The sequence below is a fragment of the Uloborus diversus genome, chromosome 4, assembly GCF_026930045.1.
Source record: "Uloborus diversus isolate 005 chromosome 4, Udiv.v.3.1, whole genome shotgun sequence".
NCBI lineage: Eukaryota > Metazoa > Arthropoda > Arachnida > Araneae > Uloboridae > Uloborus > Uloborus diversus.
The window spans coordinates 135,368,789-135,388,478 of NC_072734.1; the positions used below are offsets into that span (position 1 = coordinate 135,368,789).

The 19,690-nt window shown below is 34.9% G+C and overlaps 1 protein-coding gene across 1 annotated transcript in view; it reads left to right on the top strand.

Annotated features, from left to right (window-relative positions):
• LOC129220180 (bestrophin-3-like) overlaps window positions 1–19,690 on the top strand; it is an 89,701-nt gene that overhangs the window by 45,682 nt on the left and 24,329 nt on the right. The window contains exon 3 of the mRNA XM_054854536.1: window positions 10,497–10,663. Within this exon, the coding sequence (XP_054710511.1) occupies window positions 10,497–10,663 (167 nt within the window). The remainder of the gene's footprint in view (window positions 1–10,496; window positions 10,664–19,690) is intronic.

Genomic DNA, 19,690 nt, shown 5'->3' on the forward strand with positions numbered 1-19,690 from the left:
AATCAGCCTGGGCGGATTCCCTAAGGAGGTGCCCCCCTTGGTGTCTTGTGGTCAACCCTTCCGCATTATTTTCGTATAACAAAACAGTTTGAATCCGAAAGGAATTTCAAAGCAAGCTTTACTGCTTGTACTTGGGAACATGTCTTCAGAAGAAAAAAAAAAGAAAATTTTGCTTGAAATCGAGTCTGATTGTTTTTTCTTTTTTTAAAACATACTTGGATAAATTTTAGTTAGTTTCATAGGATTATTTACTAATTAAGGCAATTTGATTATTAAAAAGAAATCAAATGTTTTATTTCTATTTTTAAAATCTCATAAAAGAAGATGCAATTATAACATTGGAGCTATTTTAAAACAATTAATAAAATCTGAAAAAGAAAGGGAGAAAAGGAATGTTTCGTTTCGTATGAGTAAAGCGAAAAGAACTCAAGATATTATCATTTCATTTGTACTGTAGTATATATTTTATGTTTTGCATAGTGGTCAACTATTATGCATAATCAATGCGGTCGTCATAATTTTTGTTTGTGAAATTAAAAATATTCAAAACTGTATCACTAAAAAGCCATCAAAGGGTGCCGCGAATATAAAACGTTATAATTTAAGTTTGAAAATATCATGATTTAAAAATGAATAAATATTAAAAAATAATAATAGTATACAAATAACTAAAAAGCGTAGTAAACACATTATAATAATAAAAATAAAAAAAAAACATACTCGTACAAAATTAAGATGTGTAAGATAGTTAAAAAAATAATAGTGTGTAAAATAAATTATAAAATTTGAGGATTATGAACAATTTAATGAAGGTTGCTTGGGTAAGAAGGTGGCTTTTTGATAACAAGAAAAAAATATTTCTGTTTCTTTGCTTTATCCAGGCATAGAAATATTGCTAAATGTGTAAGGAAATATTTTCACACTTGTTCATCAGGAGTTCGAATGCCAGAATGCTAAGAAACAAAGCTTATATATAATGCCTGATTATTTGAAGCATTATTCGTGTCCCATCTAAGAGTAATTGGAAGGTTAATATCTTAGTAAAATAAAATAATTTACAACAAATTTCGTGAAATACTGTAAGTTACATCCCTTTTGCCTAAGGAAAAGAGCTTGATTAGCGCTCCCCTAAAAGCACCAGAACCCAACAGAGAAGCGCAATAACAGGGTTCTGCCCCTGGAAGGATCGCCGACACATATTCAGCCGAAGCAAAAACTGCTAAAAACGCCGTGACGACACAGGATCGTCGAAGGCAGTTAGGAACCACTTTCTTGCGACGAGCCTGAATCGGCCGGGGCAGTTTTAATACAAACTGCGCGGCCGATCCTGTATCGGCCGGGGCAAAGAATGGGTTGGTAAAGGATAAATAATTTTGAGGCAAGATACTTTGCATGTTTCGTCTCAATTCCCAAACGAAAGCTATTACGGTATATCACATCCGTAGCAGGCTGAGACAAGAACTTAGTACCGTCAACGGGGGGGGGGGGAGGGGAAGGGTCTTTTCCATGTGAAGCATATGACTGCAAAATTAGATGTCTCAAAAAAAAAAAAAAAAAAAAAAAAACCACTATTTTTCAGGAAAAATTCACATGTTACTAAAAGAAGCAGTTTTTAGAGGGGGGAGGGGAGGGGGCAATATCCATCTAAAATAGATAAAAATAACTACATCATTAATTATTTTTTACTTTTATTTCTTCATAGTAAAAATAATTTTTTAAAAGTATTTCTTAAAAAAAAAAAAAAAGATTTGCTATGGAGTAATATTGCAGTCGACGGTCAATTCATACAACTCACAAGTTTTGAATTCAAGTGTACATAGTATTGCGATTCGCTGATTAACTCTTCTTTGAAAAAAAGTGGTTATAATGTTTTAATGGGGCCGTGGTAGCCCGATCGGTAGAGTGTCGGATTCGGGGCCGGAGGGTCCTGAGTTCGAACCTCGATGGTCAAAGACCCACCGTCGTCATTAAAGGGGACTGGGCGACGTTAAATATGCTCGTGGTCTCAATGTCCTCCAAGTGAAACGATACCTCTGGGGGTGCTAGCACCAGGTAGCTATTAGCTGCTGGACTAGTTCTAAATTCTCATTAACTGTTCGATCCGATGATGTTGCTGCCATCTATCGGCATATAAAATAATGGAGGCAAGGCACTTAGTATGCAGTCCTCGACAGAAATACAGTTGTAGTCAGTTGTGACTCTGAATAGGAATAGGAATGTTTTAATGCCCTATTGTTTTGATCATTCTGACTGTTTTTACTTCTTTTTACAAAAAAGGAAGTATTGTATTCACGAAAAAATTTTCACTAAAAAATCGGCCTTAATTTCCATTTTTCTCACTCCCGAATGAATGTTGAGTTTTTTTTTCGACCCGACCACACGTGGATATATGCCTAGAAACGTACAGACACCTGAAATATCCATTTTGATGACCCCCAAATTAATTACAACGAATTTTCTCGTGACGTCCGTATATACGGTTGCATATCTGTGTATGATCTCGCATAACTCAAAAACGGTATGTCCTAGAAAGTTGAAATTTGGTACGTAGACTCCTAGTGAGGTCTAGTTGTGCACCTTCTCTTTTGATTGCATTCGGATGTTCCTAAGGGGGTCTTTTGCCCATTTTTGGGGGGAAATCATTGTTAATTTCAATGTAAACTCAAGTGGTGTTATAATTTGCCGGACACTTGGCGATATATCGCCAGTCTTTTGATCGCTAAGTTTTGTCGCCAACTTGGTGACAAATTTGGCGGTTTTTTTTTTAAATTTGGTTTCAATTTGGCCACCGTTGGTGATATTTAGAAAGTAAGCAATTGAATCACATTAAAATTGCCAATAATGTGGAAATGACATTAAATTGGAGTAAAAGGAAGTCATGTGATGCACACATCAGCTCGTTTAATATAAGTGATATCGTGCATTATTAAACCATTTTGGGGAAATTTTATGAGACTTAGCAGTTAATTGGCTTAAAATGTTAATAGATATTTTACTACCACATGCAAAATAAATTAGTGTATAATATTTCTGTTGTTTAAAGTAGATTAATTTGCTTTAAGGGCTTTTGTAAACATTTTAAATTAATATCGTGAGAGCTTTTTTTAATTAAAAAAAAGTTATGGGGGGAAGAAGGTACTTTTTACTTTTCTGTGCCCCTCCCAAAAACTCTTTTTGTATCTGCCCCTGTTCACTACAGACTATGTGAGTTATACTATATGAGATACAATAACTTTTCCTGCTTTGTTTAAACATGCGAAATCTATTTTACCCTCCGGAATTCACGTCAAAGTGAGTGGCTTGAGAACTTGCAAGGGAGAAATTTTCTCACTTCACCCTATTTTCCTAAAAAATGTGCTAAAAGCGTTTTTCAGTTCAATCTTTCATTTACTATTTTTTAAAATACACCACGTGTATTAACAAATAATTGTATTTGATGAAACAAAATTTGAAAAAAGGTTTCATTTCTTCTTGGTGTGTCTCAGCACGAATTCTGAAGGGCTAAGCATTATTGGGCTTTGCCATTTTAATGGTTTTTTAGTCATTGGCAGTGGCAGATTTACAGGTTTGGGAACTTGTTGTTGTTGCAATGTATATTTGAGGGTCTCGTTTTCAGTCACAGAACTATGTATTACATTTATTATGTGCATTTTTATATCTCCTACGGAGTTTCTATGGTCATGCGGGCCCCTCGAAATAGGGTTGGTTTCTTCAAAAAAAAAAAAAAAACCTACTTTTAGTCACTGAAATTGATAGAACAAGCAAAAATATAACATGGAGTCAGAAAAACTTTCATTTTTACCAACGCTTAACTTTTAATTAATTTTTTTAAGCGTCCGATTTTGAAAATAAGGCGTGGTCTTTTGGACGTCACAAATGATGTACCTACTTTGGCGCTTCTGTCTACCGCGTTTCCACGTTATGATAATCAAGAAGCGAATTAAATACTGCGTTTTGCGCTAGCTATCAACCATATCGTTGCCAATACATGTGAGTAAATATGCGAATTAAATATTGTGTTCTGTGAATGGCGTCAGTGAAGGGCATTTCATCATTTGTGATGTCATCGGCAAAAGCGTAAACAACAAAAGCACATCGATTAAAATATTTTTTTTTTAAATATTAAACGTAGTCAAATTATTTAAAAAATGGTCAGATCCTATGTTTTTAAGCATGCTCTTTCGGAAAAAAATACTTTTAAAAGTTTGGAAACGACCCCATTGCAACACTTGCGATATGGTAAATCCACCACTGCTCATTGTGCACTTGCGACCATTACTTTGTGATATAGAAGCTGGAGTGTAATGACTTTATGTTGGTGTCAGCCGTCGATAAACTTGCGAACGTGGCTGTTAGTTCTGGATTCTAATTATGAGAAAAATTGTAATTCTGAGATAATTTTCAGAATATTTTATTGTGTTGTACATAATAAGAAATGAACCAATAAATAGTTTTAGGTGCAATATTTAGGCATTAATGTTTTCAACTAAACCTTTTTATCTTCATATAGTATATAATAGTGAATTCTCTGATCGAGTAACGCTCCTGACGTCATCAACAATGAAATCCGCGCCACATCATGATAATTTGACAATATTTTTGGTAATGTTTGACATGCAATAAAAATGTTTTATTTTGTCAAGGCTGAAATGGATCCAGTTTCTAACTGTTTTACTGTACGACTAATTTTAGGATAATGAAGAAAAGTGGTCAACTATGAAGTGGTCAACTATTGGAGTTTAGGGTTAATCCACTGGAGTTCGGGTCAAAATTTCGAGTATCCAACTATCTTCAAACAGGCAATGGCTTCGTTCAAATGAAAAAGCAATTTTCGCCCTTCATACCTTGATGGGCAATTTTCTAGTGTTGAAAATGTTTATGATATTTTATTGGTCATTTCATTATTTAACAACTGTAACCAAATCAGGATCTACTTGGTGTAATTTTTCCTTTTCTACTAATCAATATTTTCTGTATTTAAAGTTTTCGCATTATTCCTACGTTACATTGCTTGGTAAATGTAACGCATGTTCCAACAATTCTATTGTTTGAAGTCATTGTCGCAATGTGGAAAGGAAGAAAGCAAGTACATTCGAAATCTATACACTTATTTTTAGACGTAATTCGGAGGGAAGAAGATTGGCCTTGCTACCCAACAAATGAGTCACTACTTGTGTTTTATTTTTTATAGCAAAACACAAATAAGCTCTTTCAATGCGTCCATAATGATTTTTAATATTATTGAAATATATTATTTTTTGCATAATGTAAGAAAGGTTCTAACCGCTGAAATTCGGAAGACATTTCGTGCTCAATGAACGCCTGAGCGTCAGACAGATGTGTGATGGAGGTGGGATTTGGAAAGCGACCAAGTGATGTTTTCTGCGCCCTTTCTTTTTGAGCTTCTGTTTTCTAAAAGATTACATTTTCCACTGAGTTGCGACGAGACAGACCTGTGTTCCCTCCTCTTTCGCTAATCGCAAACAACAAGTTTTCATTAAATCTCACGAAAGTTTTCCTTCAATTATAAATTCCAGCATCGTCTCTACCAGTGGCGTAGCTCGATGGTTCCGGGGAGGGGGGGGGGGGCAAAGACTCTGGGTACACTTAGAGTCCTTGCAAAGTAAAAAAAAAAAAAAGGAGGGAGAAGGTTTTTTTTCAACTCCATAATTTTTTCGCTCCGTACGATCTTCAAAATCCGGAATTCCGAAATCCAGAAATCTCTAAAAACCGGATTTGCTTTCAAGGGTTTCTTTATTTACCAAAGATGGGAAAGTTGCAAACAAACATCTTGAAAAGCGCAAAAGTAAAATGTTCTGAGCGAATTTAAGATCGGGAATATATAATTTTTTTTTGTAATCGTACATGAGAATGGTTCGTTTTTGTGACTGCGATTATTACAGCTGCTCATTTGCTCAATTGCAATTAAGTTAATTTTTCTAACATTGCCTTTGCTTATTATGTTTATACATGCAGTGCAGATGATAGAAATTAGCAATCTGAAAGTCTTCATAAGAACTTTTGCAGAAACAGGGAGAAAGAGGTCATCCGCGGCGTTTCCGGGGGGGGGGGGGGCTTGGTGACCTCCCTTCAAAAACTGTCAAAATTTGAAATCTGTAAAATTTTTAGTAATGTTAAAGAAAAAAATACGGTCTAGAGATTCGTCCCAGCAGTTTTTCGAAATTGAAGTTCCATAACTGCAATTTTAGACGTACTATGATGCTGATAGGGGATTCGAGGGCCTACCCTCGGAATGTTTTTGATATTGATGTCCTAAAAACTAAATTTTGGACGACCTCAGGGAAAGATTTTACTTTTTTCCTTTCCAGGAAAGAAAAGTTATGGGGGTTTTTCTTCTAACTTATATATATATATATATATATATATATATATATATATATATATATATATATATATATACAAACTTGAGGGGACGGTTGCTCTAAAAACCGACTCTTTAGCTACGCTACTGTTCTTTACGATTGTAGGTCAGGAATCTCCAACATTGTTTGTCGAAGGGCCATTTTTAAAAATTTCTGATGGCTTGCGGACCAGTACCCAGGTATAGATGGTTCAGCACCCAAAATGCAACTCAGAATCAATTATTAGAACTATTTGACAAATGGAATAATTATATTTTTATAAAGCGTTGTTATTGAAATTATAGAACTTAAAATCACGTTTCAAGTTTTACGTCAAATCTTCAGATCTCATCCGCTAGATGTCGAATTAATCAATCTCATCTCTTAATATCAGAACAGACATTTAGTTATCATTGGGTTAAATCAAAATATAATCAAAGTTACTTTAAAATTGACCCTAAATTAGTTTATTTCAGTTATTATTCGTGAAAAAGTTAATTTTATTACCATGTAAAAATATTTTCTACAACATTATTAAATCCCTTATTGACTTAAGAATGCTCTCCTGTGTATGTGTTGTCGACATATATATCTAAAATTCTTTAATGCGTGTCTCCCTATCCTTAATTTTTAATAAAACAAAGCTCAAAAAATTATGATCAGTTTTCAAACATTAGATTGAGACTGAATATAGGAGCTGAATTACACTATGCTATTGACTATTTTGACTGTTGACATTGTATTTTTCCTATAATATACAATCGAAAAGGAACTAAATATAAATTCTCAAGTTCTCACAGGGGAATTAAACATTCCTAGTAATTATGGCTTGGTTGATCTATTCATCTAAAATTCGTCCCGCTGTCGCATTGTACGTTGTGCCAGTTCGGTTCTCCTTACAGGCTTTTGGGTCAATCCACTTGAAATCACCCAAAAAGGATAAAATTTTTTGCTCGACATTTTTGATTTTCTTAATTTTTTTACTAGTTATTTCTCACTACTAAGTGAGTTCAAAAGTGTTAAAAGAAAATTTTTTAGGCTCATACTTTTTTTCTACGCGCCATTTTAAGTTTGCTTAATTGCCGTTTTTGGACCAAAAACAAGTTTTACGTAAATGCATCTAACTCGGTTAATTTTAGTTATTCAGACAAAACAAAATTCTGCATAACCAGAAGGATGCCCTAGATATGATTTGTTTGCAAAATATTATTTAAATATTGATAAAGGTGAAGATAAAGAAATAACAATTACAAACTGAAAATTAGCATAAAATACGAGTTTTAGTGCTGCAAAATAAGTAAAAATAGGAGAGTCTCAGCTCTAATTTTTTTTCTTGTGTAGATATAATATATGACTACCTGTTGTAGAAATTTTAAGCTTGAGAACTTTGTCCTTTCTTTTGTAAAATTTTTCAAAAATGGAGAAAATCGCAATTTGGCAGAGTTTAAAGTCAAATATCTCAAAAGGGACTGAGTGAAAAATTATGAAATTGATACAGGTAACACCTTTTTATGACATAAAAATGTGATAACAGTTTGATGACTGAGACTCAAATGGTACTAGAGTTATAGGGCGCTAAAGTTGGCCAAATATTGCATTTTCGCAAAGTTTGAAGTGAAATATTTCAAGAGGAAAAAATTGAGATTAATACAGGTAGCACCTTTTTATGATCTGAACCTATCATAGACTAATAATAAGAGTAGACCGAGCTTTCTCATTCTTGCTGATGAAGAAAATTGGTTCATAGATGTATCATGTGACTAGTGGAAGGGCTTGGCGAAGACTTTGGCAGCATGGTTGCTAGATGGCAGCATTATCTACAGTTTGGCACTCGACATGTATTTTACGACAATGTGTTTTCATTAAAAAAACTTCCAGGTGCAGAGATTGAACTGTTTTTCTTTTAGTTTTGCATTATTTTGACATTAGTAATAGTTTTTGATCAGTTTTCGGTAACTTTTATTTCATTTGGAGCTGTCAGCGTTGGCGTGAACGAAATGACGTAAATGTTTTGCGTTAACGCAAAAATGTACTAATCGGTATCTTAAATTGAAACTGTAGGTAAAAATCTTACCGTTTGCTGATTCTTCTTGGTCGCTTGCATCTTTTATTGCTTAGAGAGTTATTGAAATTGACTAAAGAAAATGCACAATACTATCTAAACGAAAAACTCACTATATTAACAAAATATTTACAACTTAGAATAACAAATTTACAAATCGGACTCTATAAAAGATCATTCTTCCGTGTTCCAAAAATTCTATTTATTTTATTTCGCGGTGGCGTTGATCGTCTGCTACGATTAACGCACGCTGTTGCTAGGATATCCACCAGTCACATGGTTTGGTTTATGAGCAGCAAAAGGGTTGCCATAGCTCGGTCTACTCTAATTATTAGTCTATGGAACCTATGATTACAATTTGTGACTGAGATTCAACTGGAATCAGAGTTACAGTGCATCAAATTTGGCCAAATATTACATTACACATACACAAAGTTAAAAATGAATTCATAGTAAAGATCCACTTGCCAAACGTTTAACAGAAATAAGTGTTCCTCTTCTTTAACAAATTAAACTCATGCAATAGAAATATGCACAAAAAATAAGCAAATGAATAAATGAAATAAGATGGACGAGTATTGTAAAGAATATATCTCCACAGACGAGGGTTGATCTAAATGTGAGGTTCCCATCAATTTTACGAACATACAGCACTGTCTATTCTCATTGAAATTTACATCGTTGGAAAGAAAAAAGGTTTCTCCATTTTTATACAGAATTGCCATCTTTTTCTATGCATTATTGTCGACAGTGCCCTAACTTCTGTATCGAGTGTCACAGAATTCCACCGCCAACCCGTTGAGGAAGCGTCAGTGCAATCAAGAACGGAGTGGTTTGTTGACTGTCATGTCCCACTATCCTTGCAGTCCGGAGTTTGAGTCTAGTGATTACCACTTGTTTCTACTCGTTAGTATAAGGAACACTTTGATTGCCAACGTTTCCGGAGCGAAGACGAAGTCAAAAAAGGGTGGAACGCTTCCTCAGCGGGTTGTCAATGGAGTCCTGTGATTCTGGAGTTCTTTACAATGCTTGTCCATCTTATTTCATTTATTCATTTGTTTATTTTTTGTGCATATTTCTATTGCATGAATTTAATTTATTAAAGAAGAGGAACTTTTGTTGCTGTTAAATGTTTGGAAAGTGAAGCGTATCTATGAATTAATTTTTAACTTTGTGTAGGTCTAATGTAATATTTGGCCAACTTTGATGCACTGTAACTCGGATACCAGTTGAAGCTCAGTCGCCAAATTGTAATCATAGGTTCATATCATGAAAAGGTGCTACCTGTATCAATTTCATTATTTTTTACTCTGTCCCTCTTGCAATATTTCACTTTAAACTTTGCGAAAATGCAATATTTGGCCAACTTTAATGCCCTTTAACTCTAGTACCAGTTGAGTCTCAGTCATGAAATTGTTATCATATTTTCATGTCATAAAAAGGTGTTTTCTGTATCAATTTCATAATCTTTCATTTAGTCCCTTTTGAGATATTTGACTTTAAACTTTGCCACAATTCGATTTTTTCCATTTTTGAAAAATTTTGCAAAAAAAAAAAAAAAAAAAAAAGGACAAAGTTCTCAAGTTTAAAATTTCTACATCAAGTAGTCCTATATTATATCTACGCAAGAAAAAAAAAATAGAGCTGAGACTCTCCTCCTTTTACTAATTTTGTAGCACTAAAACTCGTATTTTATTCTAATTTTCAGTTTAATTGTTAATCTTTTTATTCACCTTTCTCACCATTTGAAAAATATTTTGCAAGCAAATCATATCTAGGGCATCATTCTGGTGATGTAGGATTTTGTTTTGTCTTGATAGCTGTAAAATTAATCGAGTAAGATGAATTTAAGTAAAACTTATTTTGGTTCAAAAACGGCAACCAAGCAAAGTTAAAATGGCGGGTTAAAAAAAGTATGAGCGTAAAAAATTTTCTTTCAACATTTTTGAGCTCACCTAGTAGTGAGAATTAACTAGTAAAAAAATTAGGAAAATCAAAAATGTCCAGCAATACGGCCTGGGTGATTTCTACTGGATTGACCCTTTTATAATTTCCTCAGTCTCTCTTTCCAGGTTGATGAACATCGTCGCCATGTATATACCCGGCTTGGACGAGTCCAGCAGAGTGGTGAGGAGGACGCTGATGAGGTACCTCAACCTCTCGTTGCTCCTGGTGTTGAGGTCCATCAGCATGGCGGTCAAGAGGAGGTTCCCCACCAAGGAGCATCTCATAGAAGCAGGTACGTAGTTCGCTTGAAGTGAATCCTTTCAATTCCATTGGCACATCCGAGGCTCGATTAACCTCTGAAATTAGGAGAAACTCGGCCTCATTTTGGAGCCCTCCACCTTTTCTTTAGGAAAATGTTTCTAAACGTTCTTTGCTCATTGATACAACACTGATTACTGCTGGCCCAGCAGAATTCAGAGCCAAGTTGAATCTACCTTTCCGACTGACAGAAATTTTGCTTATTACATACACTGCTCAAAACAATTAAAGGATATTGTAAATTTTGTACAAAAAAAAAAGGTATTAGGAAATATTTTTGCATAGAGTCGAAGAAGGGAGTCCCAAATATAAATTTTTCTCAATTTCAAGCATCGTAGTATGCAAATCTTGGGTTTGACGTCAAAGACAACGGCGACGTTTTAGTGGCAGCGAATGAGATTTAGCTCTTAATTCACTGTAAGACAAAGCAGTAAAGAACGATCGCCATTCAGCAAGCGTGTTGTTTCGAAGAGTGCGATGCCTCAACAAAGTCATTTAACGGAATCAGAAGCTTCCAGAGCTGTTGGCAAACTAGAGGAGGGCCAAACACAAGCCGAGGCAGCAGAAGTTATTGGAGTTTCGCAAAATGTGGTTTCTAGAATATGGAACCGTTTTTTAGAGACTGGAAATGCTGTCCAAAGATCAGGACAAGGTCGAAGACAGTTATTAAAATTTAACGGCTCGGAGGTATCGAAGTATGAATGCCACTACATTACAACGACACCTTCACTCGGGTACTGGTACCACAGTTTTGACACAAACTGGCGAAATCTGTATGCTCGTCGACCAATGGTGTGTGTTACATCAGCTGCAAGGCAACGTCGCGCCCACAGGAAGTGGGCAACAGAGCATGTGAATTGGAAAAGAAATGAATGGAGCAATATTCTTTTCTCTGACGAGTCCTGTTCTTCTCTTCATCCTGATAATGCCGTATTTTCATCTGGAGGGAACGTGGCACTAGAAACAATCCAGTGTTCGTGCACGAAAGTGTCAGATTTGGTGGTGGTGGTGGTGGTAGTGGTGCGATGATATATGGATGGCATCTCCATTGATGGGGGCGCACCGATCTGCATGTCATTCCGAATGGAGTTTTGACCAGTCGTCGATACAGGAATGAGATCCTCAGAGCTATTGTAGTCCCTTACGCTGCTGCAATTGGAGATGACTTCATGTTAATGGACGACAATTGCAGACCACATCGTTCTAACTTGGTGAAAGATTTCCGTTTGGAGAAAGGAATCATACGAATAGATTGGTCAGCGTGTTCTTCGGACATGAACCCAACAGAGCATATGCTTGGGACATTCTAGGCAACGAGTTTCTAGACGCCTATTACCTCCACAAATTCTTCAAGAACTGGAAAGAGCTCTCCAGGAGGAGTGGGGAAAATACCCCAGACCCTCATTAATAGCCTCGATGATTCCAGGCCTCAGAGTTATTTTACATTGCTGGCCATCTGGGGTTACTATACCCCTACTAAAAGCGATTTTCTTTTAAGAACCCTTCCCTTTTTTTTATTTATTTTTCTCTTATGCACAAAGAGCGTTTTTTTTTTCCTTTTGTACTCAAAAGTTGAATAAAATGTATCTTTTTCTACCAAACAAATGTAATTTTTGTCCCACATAGTTTACTACGTCTGTCGATAAAATATCAATCATCCAAAAAATTCTCCAGGTGCAAGATCAACCCAAAACCTCAATATCCTTTAATTGTTTTGAGCAGTGTACATGTTACACTTGATTTCTCAGCAAATTTGGGTAGTAACATTTTGAATCAAATTTGACACTTCCCAAAAGAAGTTAAATATCATAAAAGTACATTGTAACAGAGTTGAATTAAATCACACATCTTAAAATCTAGCTCGTAGCTACATTTTACCAAATGTGTCCTCGTTTTCAATAATTTAATTCTTTCAAACATTTTTGTTTAGCAAGTTCAAATGTTTGCAATCTCCTTAAAAAACGCAGTTAAAAGCAGAAACTGGAATTGTTAAGCACAGTTTTACAGTAATATTTGGACCTACTAAAAATTCTGAGGGGAAACTCGAGCTTTTTGGGTAATCAGGCCCTGGGTACATCTCTTTAAACAGATACATTTAGCGGGGAAAGTAGGGTTTGGATTTGAGCCGCCAACATAGTGCTGGTTCAGGTTTAATTGTCCCATGACAATCTGTTGCGTCGACAAATTTCAATTAATAGAGTTATAATGTTCTTCATCTTTTTGGTGAGAAATGCTTTATATACGCATTGTAACAAATTTCCGAAATATTGGATTATTTCAAGAATACGTTTCCAGATTTCATGGATTTTAACCAGTCCCCCGTGAAAAACAAATATCTTTGCAAAAAGTTCCCTGAATTTCCAAAAATTGCATGAATGCACTGTTAAGAAAAATACTTTTAGCAACTAGTATGGAAATATATACAGCTTCTTTATTAGGTGTTTTGTTATCAAGTAAGTACCAACCCTTCTAGAATGACTGAGCCTCAAACGAAGACGAAATGCAGCCGCTGGATATTGTTGCTTTGCAAGAGTTATTAATTTTTAGTACAAGTTATTTTGCTCTTTGGTAATAGTATAGCTTTTGGGATGACACGCTATTTATGCGCAGACGCTTTCAACAGTTTTTGTTTGTAGGGTTGTGAAAATGAATTTTTTCCAGGATTGAAATTTTTGCCGGATTCAAAATCGTTTCGTGCTCAACATGTGGATTTTCTGGTGGACCGAGTTTTGTATTCTGATTACTAACTTAGCCTGTGAGATTAAAAACCCAGGTAAAACCTCTAAAAAACACAATCAACTTTTTAAATTTCATTTCCATCAATAAATGTTTTTCGCCATCGACTATAACTTAATTGCTTAGTTTTATCAAGAGCTTTCAATTCTTGAATAATACGAACGCGATAACCATGAAACTAGAATCTCTCCAAAGCTGTGCGAGAGGTTCTACATCATAAGTTCATCTGTGATGCCAGTTTTTTGAGGTTTTTTGAATTCGAGTTCAACATTAAGCTTTTCACCTAATCCATTTCGTGCTACCTCAGTAGAGATGGGCGTCAACTTACTTCTTCTATCTCCAAAATTTTTCATTTTCTCGAAACTCTAGATATTTATCCAATCAATTTCTGGCTTTTTGAGTACAGAAATAATTGTAACTCAATGGGGGTCTTTCCTTCAGTCAAAAATACTACCTTTAGTTACTAAAATTGGTAGAATAAGCGGGGGGGGGGGGGACGTGGAGCCAGAAAAAAACCTTTATTTTTCCAACAGTTATTTTTTATTTAATCCTTATATATTATTTCTGTAGCCTGTTTTTGGTTTCTACGCCAGATTTTCCTCAATTCTTGATCGATTTCTTTGATTTACGCCTCATTTTAAAGCTTATGGTGCTGGCTACTGACGAAAAATAGACCCACGGTCTAAAAATTGTTTTTTTCAGTCGAAAAACCTGTTTTAAAGAACCAGAATGAGGTTTTCGGTTAAACTTATAACTTTAATTTGCGCTATGACCGACAGAGCTGAATAGCTTGATCGGCAGAGCGTTCTCTTCGTAACCAGGAGAATGCGTGTTCGGGCCCACGTCCGGACAATCTGCATCAAAAAAATTAGAAAAATATCGCGCAGTACATGAACAATGAATAACAAATATGAGGGAATACAAGAGGTAGAAACGCTCCTAGCTGATATGAAAACTTGATGCAACGCGGAGCTAAATTGACACTCAATTGTAAGTTTTTTTTTTTTTTTTTTTTTTTTTTAAGCTTTGGCTCCAGGAAGAAAATTACAGCATAATGTAAGCGAAAATATAAGTTTTAAGATTTCAGACTACATTGGAACTGTTTTTTGTTCAGTAAAATATAATAAATCGTATGTTGAAATATAGATTCTTCTAATGAGTTTTTGACTCTTTGTACAAATAAAAAAAATACTACCTCAATTTAAAGGGTAATATATACATTTTTCTTCTTTTTGCAAAAAAACAAATAGCGTATCACATTTTTACGGCATTTGAAAAACTACGCTTGAAAAAGAACTTAGTTCAAATTATTTTGTATTTTAACCGTGCTGTTAAATGATGAACACGTGCTGCCATCTAAGTCATAACGGTTCAAACAGCCTGCGATAACAAATTGTAAAAATTTTCAAAAATAAAAACACTTCTCGGCAGGAAAAAAAATTTAAAATTACCTGTGTTTTTTCTTCTTCTTTTTTTGCGGTAGAGCGTTCGGCTATAAACTGTCTGAACTTCGGGCCAGTTCGGGCTGTCCGACATAATAGCAAATTTACATTAATATTACGCATTACATGTACTCATAACATACAACAGATAACACACGTAATAAAATAAATGCAGTGGGAATGCTATTTGGTGTTTCGACTCCTTTATGCAGGCTGCAGCTATCATTCCGATAAGTTGACTGCTAATCGAAGGGTGTTCTTCCCTTTTTTTTTAAAGCTTTGACTCCGTCCAGACCACTGAGCATAACGTAAGCATAAAAAAAAGTATTAGATATACCTCAAGGGAATCCTTTTTGTGCAGAAAAACATTTTCATTGTATGCTGAAATGTAGATTTTTCTAATAGCAGTGTTCGAACTTTTGTATAAATGAAAAAATACTACGCCAAATTAAATTTACGAGTTTCAACCAGTAAATCTTTAATTATTTATTCGAATTCGATATAAAACATTAAAATTATTATCAACTTCATTAGTAAGAAATCATTTTCTTATCCTCCGCTTTCGGCTGAAAAAAAAAAACATTTTTTGCCTACGTTTCAAAAATTACACTTAAAAAACGGACTCAGTTCAACTGGTTTTGGTTTTGAATTTTAAGTGATCGATTAAAAGAAAAACAAGTACGGGCTTTTAAGCCGTACAGGTTAAAGAAGCTTGCTATGGGAAATTGTTAAATATTCAAAAATAAAAACGCTTATTTTTTCAACCGAATTTATTACTTCTCTAGAATGTTTGTTTCAACCGCTACGTGAGATCTTCCTCATTCTTTAATCAAATTCCATGTTTTACGAATAATTTTAAATCGTATCGTGCTGGCTAATGACAAAACATAGACGCATGATCTTATTATATTTTTTTCGGCGAAAAACTTTTTTACTGTGTTTTATTACGCATTCCTTCAATGAATAGCTTTCGAAAAGGAAGGCACAGTTGCTAGGTTTGTTGGAGCGTCGTACTGTTAATCAGAATGGCGTCAGTTCGAATCCGTGACACTAAATATTTCTTTAATGTTTCTTTTTTTTCCGTCAGATGCTCACATGGGCGGACTGTATTTGCCACAACCTGTTTTTTCACATGCAAAATTAGATTTTTTCACGTGTCACTCAGCCACACTTTTAATGATATTTATATTTGCATTGAAAATACGTACAACCAAAAGGGGAGCGATGATCAAATTATCACAACGTTGTATTTAACGAGGTTTTGTTACTGATGTCTTCAAATTACATGCCTTCTCTTGTGCGCTTACTTTTTTCCGTTTACTTTTTTCGGTTTTTCTTCATAATATTCTTTCTTTGAAATTTTTTAAAGAGCGAAATGCCTTATGAAACGATTCGAAGTACAGTGCGGAGTTCCGCACGGGTCGACTAGTTTTTTATTATTCCTCATTTTGGAAATAAGACGTGATCTTTATGGCTCACAAGTGATATACTTTGGTACGCTGAATGTTTACATTGTTGAAAAAAAAAAGATTGCCTTCAAGCAGTAATATCAAAAGCAACCATAATGAGAATTTCTAATGAAGGCTTTTCTGAAGCAAACATGAAATTCAATAGTAATCTTTCGCTATAACATTTTTATCTTTATCGAATGCAAAATTGCTTTCCCTGATGCCATTAGCGCTAATGGCACCAGTGAATGGCATTTTATCACTTGTGATGTCATGCGCGGAAGTGTAAAAAATAAAATTGAATCTACGCACCGATTAAAATATATATATTTCAAGTATTAAACTTCGGAATTTTTTTTGAAAATTGGTTAAGTCCTTTGTTTTTAAGCATACTCTTTCACAAAAAAGTTTTTAAAATTTTGGAAACAACTCAATCATTGAAATCATCAACAGCAGCTTCAAGCGAATGAATTGGAAAATTTCCTTCTACATTAAAAACTCCTCAGTCCTGAGGAGAAAATTTTCTTTTACAATACTGTTTGACCACGGATCGTATGGAATTGGCAAACATCCAGTTAAGGCGACTCCATTTGAATGAGAGGAAAAATAAAAATTTTATGCGCATATTCCGCTTATTTGAATGAGACTCTGCTTAATTTCGAGGCTAACATACATCTTCAAAATCTGACATCCCTGAAAACTAATAGATGCTTCCATTTCCGCGTGTAAACCGGATGTTTGCCTTTGCATACAATCCGTGGTTAGACAGTACCACAAACTGAAAGCTACTAAAAGCGCCAGTGCGCATGCAATATGAAAATAAAAATGGTGTGTCATACCGAAAAGAATAGTGTTGCCAGCAAGCAAAATAATTTGCATTTACAATTAATAATATTTTTAAATAAAATATTTTATCACGGATATTAGAAATATTCGATCTCTACTGTAGTTCTGCTGTAGTTCTGTGTATTAAAGTAAAATGACGGAAAGGGTGGGAACTTTATTTCAGACGTAAATAAATCATCTTAACGATGGAATTATGCTACACGCGTGAAACGCTTAGGAAAGAAAGATCACTCATGAAACGTTTGTGAGTAAAAAGAAACACGTTTTTACGCTTGGTAATTGGATTTTGATGTGCTAATGTCCCTTTTTTGCTTTCGGTTTTTAGCCTGGCATCAGTCATTGCATCAGAACTAATAATCTCGGAGGAAAGAGAAAATGAGAAAGGAAAAAAATGAAAGAACTTCTTTCTTTGTGATTATATCATTTTGGCTGCAAAAAATGTTTTTGGAAATGATTCAAATTAATCCACAGACACAAATCAAAATGTGTTGTAACTTTTTTGTGTTTCAACCTACGTTCTCGTAAAGTAGGGGGGGGGGGAGCATTTGAGAAAGTTTTTTATGCAGTTAAAAATATCTTTACAAATGTGTCAAGCAAAAGTTCAACAAATACTTTTAAGTTAAATTTTTGTAAGTATGACTCTGCGAAGGAGAAATGCATACCCGTCGGTCTATCTGTCACATCTTCTCTCTGGCTCCAGTAATTTTGAGTAACTGATTCGATTTCAAGACATCTTTCTGTGTTCAAAAGCCCTTTTTTGTCACATGTTTTTGTTGATGATTTAAGCAGTTTTTGTTCAATTTTGAACAGTTCACATAAAACCTAAAGAGAAATAATAGGCGGAATTATTTCAGGAAACCTTTATCAGAACGAAATCAGATCTGTTTAAAGGATCTCACAAGAGTTTAACTTACTTTTTGATTTTTTACGTACTCAATTTGAAATTTTTTTTTTTTACACGTGGCGGTATTTTTTTTTTTTTTTTTTTTTTTTTTTTGTAGCCTAGGTTTCTATTCATTTTCTCTGCATTTGCGAGCGAACATACTTAGAAACTGTACTTGCAAATTATTAGTTTCTCGACTTAAAACAAGAAGTTCCGTGCAGAACTAAACGAGTCTAATTTCCCGTACACCAATATCGACTTGTTAGTATCTGATCAATAATCTCAAAATTAGCTAAAACCGAAAATTATTTCAAGCGTCATTTTAACCTGGTTTCTAGAAATAAGTTATGTTTCGCTCATCTGAAGAAAAAGATGCGTAAAAAATAAAGAAACTAAAAAATGAAGTGGTAGCACCTTTTAAACAAAGCAGCTAATATATTTTTCCCATTAAAAATAATCTTTAGTCGCTTTCAAAAAGAAGAAAAAAAAAGAATAAAATATAAAGATTAAAAAAAATCGCTTCTTCCTCCCCTGTCGCCAAAAAATAATTAAAAAAAAAAAAAAGAATAAATGTAATTTTAAAACAAATAAACAACAAAATATCAACTTAAAGAAATAATTTTCATCAGCCAAAAAAAAAAAAGACCTGTGACCCACTTCTCCCAATTAACTCAAATTTGAATTCTGAAACTTTGAATTAAAATTATATTTTTCGCAATCACGAGTTGCGACAAGACCCAACTGATTAGAGTTATTGTTTCTAGAAATGGCCCCCCCCCCCCCCAAGCATGTCCCTCCTCCTGGATGGTTACGTGCGTATAGTTGTGTAGGCGTGTGTATGTGTGTGAAGGCGCGCGCGCGTAGGCGAATGTGTATGAGCATGCGCGTGTAAAACATGGAAACCACCGCCCAGCAAAAGTGGATTTGGGGGGACAGTGCTGAGGACCAGAGGACCGCGCCGTGGTGCTGCAGAGGCAACTGGTCCAAGCTGAAAAAGGAACCACAACATCAAGGACTGTCAAGTGAGAACAATAAGCAATCGTGATTGCTCAAAAAAAAAAAAAAAAAAAACTTTTTGAATTTTTAAAATTAATTTGAATTCTGAAATTTTGAACTAAAATTATGTTTTTCGCAATCACGAGTTGCGACAGGACCCTACTCATTGGTTACTACCCCACTCGTTTCTAGAAGCGGTTCCTGTCCCTCCAAGCCTGCCCCTCTTCTTGGGCGGTTACGTGTGTATAGTTGTGTATGTGTAGGCTTGTGTGTATGCACGTTGGCGCGTGTGTATGTGTGTAAAGGTGCGTGTGAATGTGTATGTGTATAAGAAGCGTGCGTGTGTCTAGGACATGAACGCCACCAACCAGGAGAAGCGGCTACCAGGCGACAGAGCTCAGGACCAGAAGAGTCACGCCGGAGCCGCGCCTGCAGAAGACGGTGGGCTTGAAAAAGGAACCACAACGCGATGGACAGTCAAATTAAAATAATTAGCAATCGTGATTGCTCAAAAAAAAAAAAAAGTCGTCTGCGCATATCTTTATGTAGAAACGAATTCGTCCACCAAACACAGAATACATAAATTAAAACAAAACGTGAAAATAAAAGCATATCATATCAACAATAATTATTTCAAAGTAAAAACCATG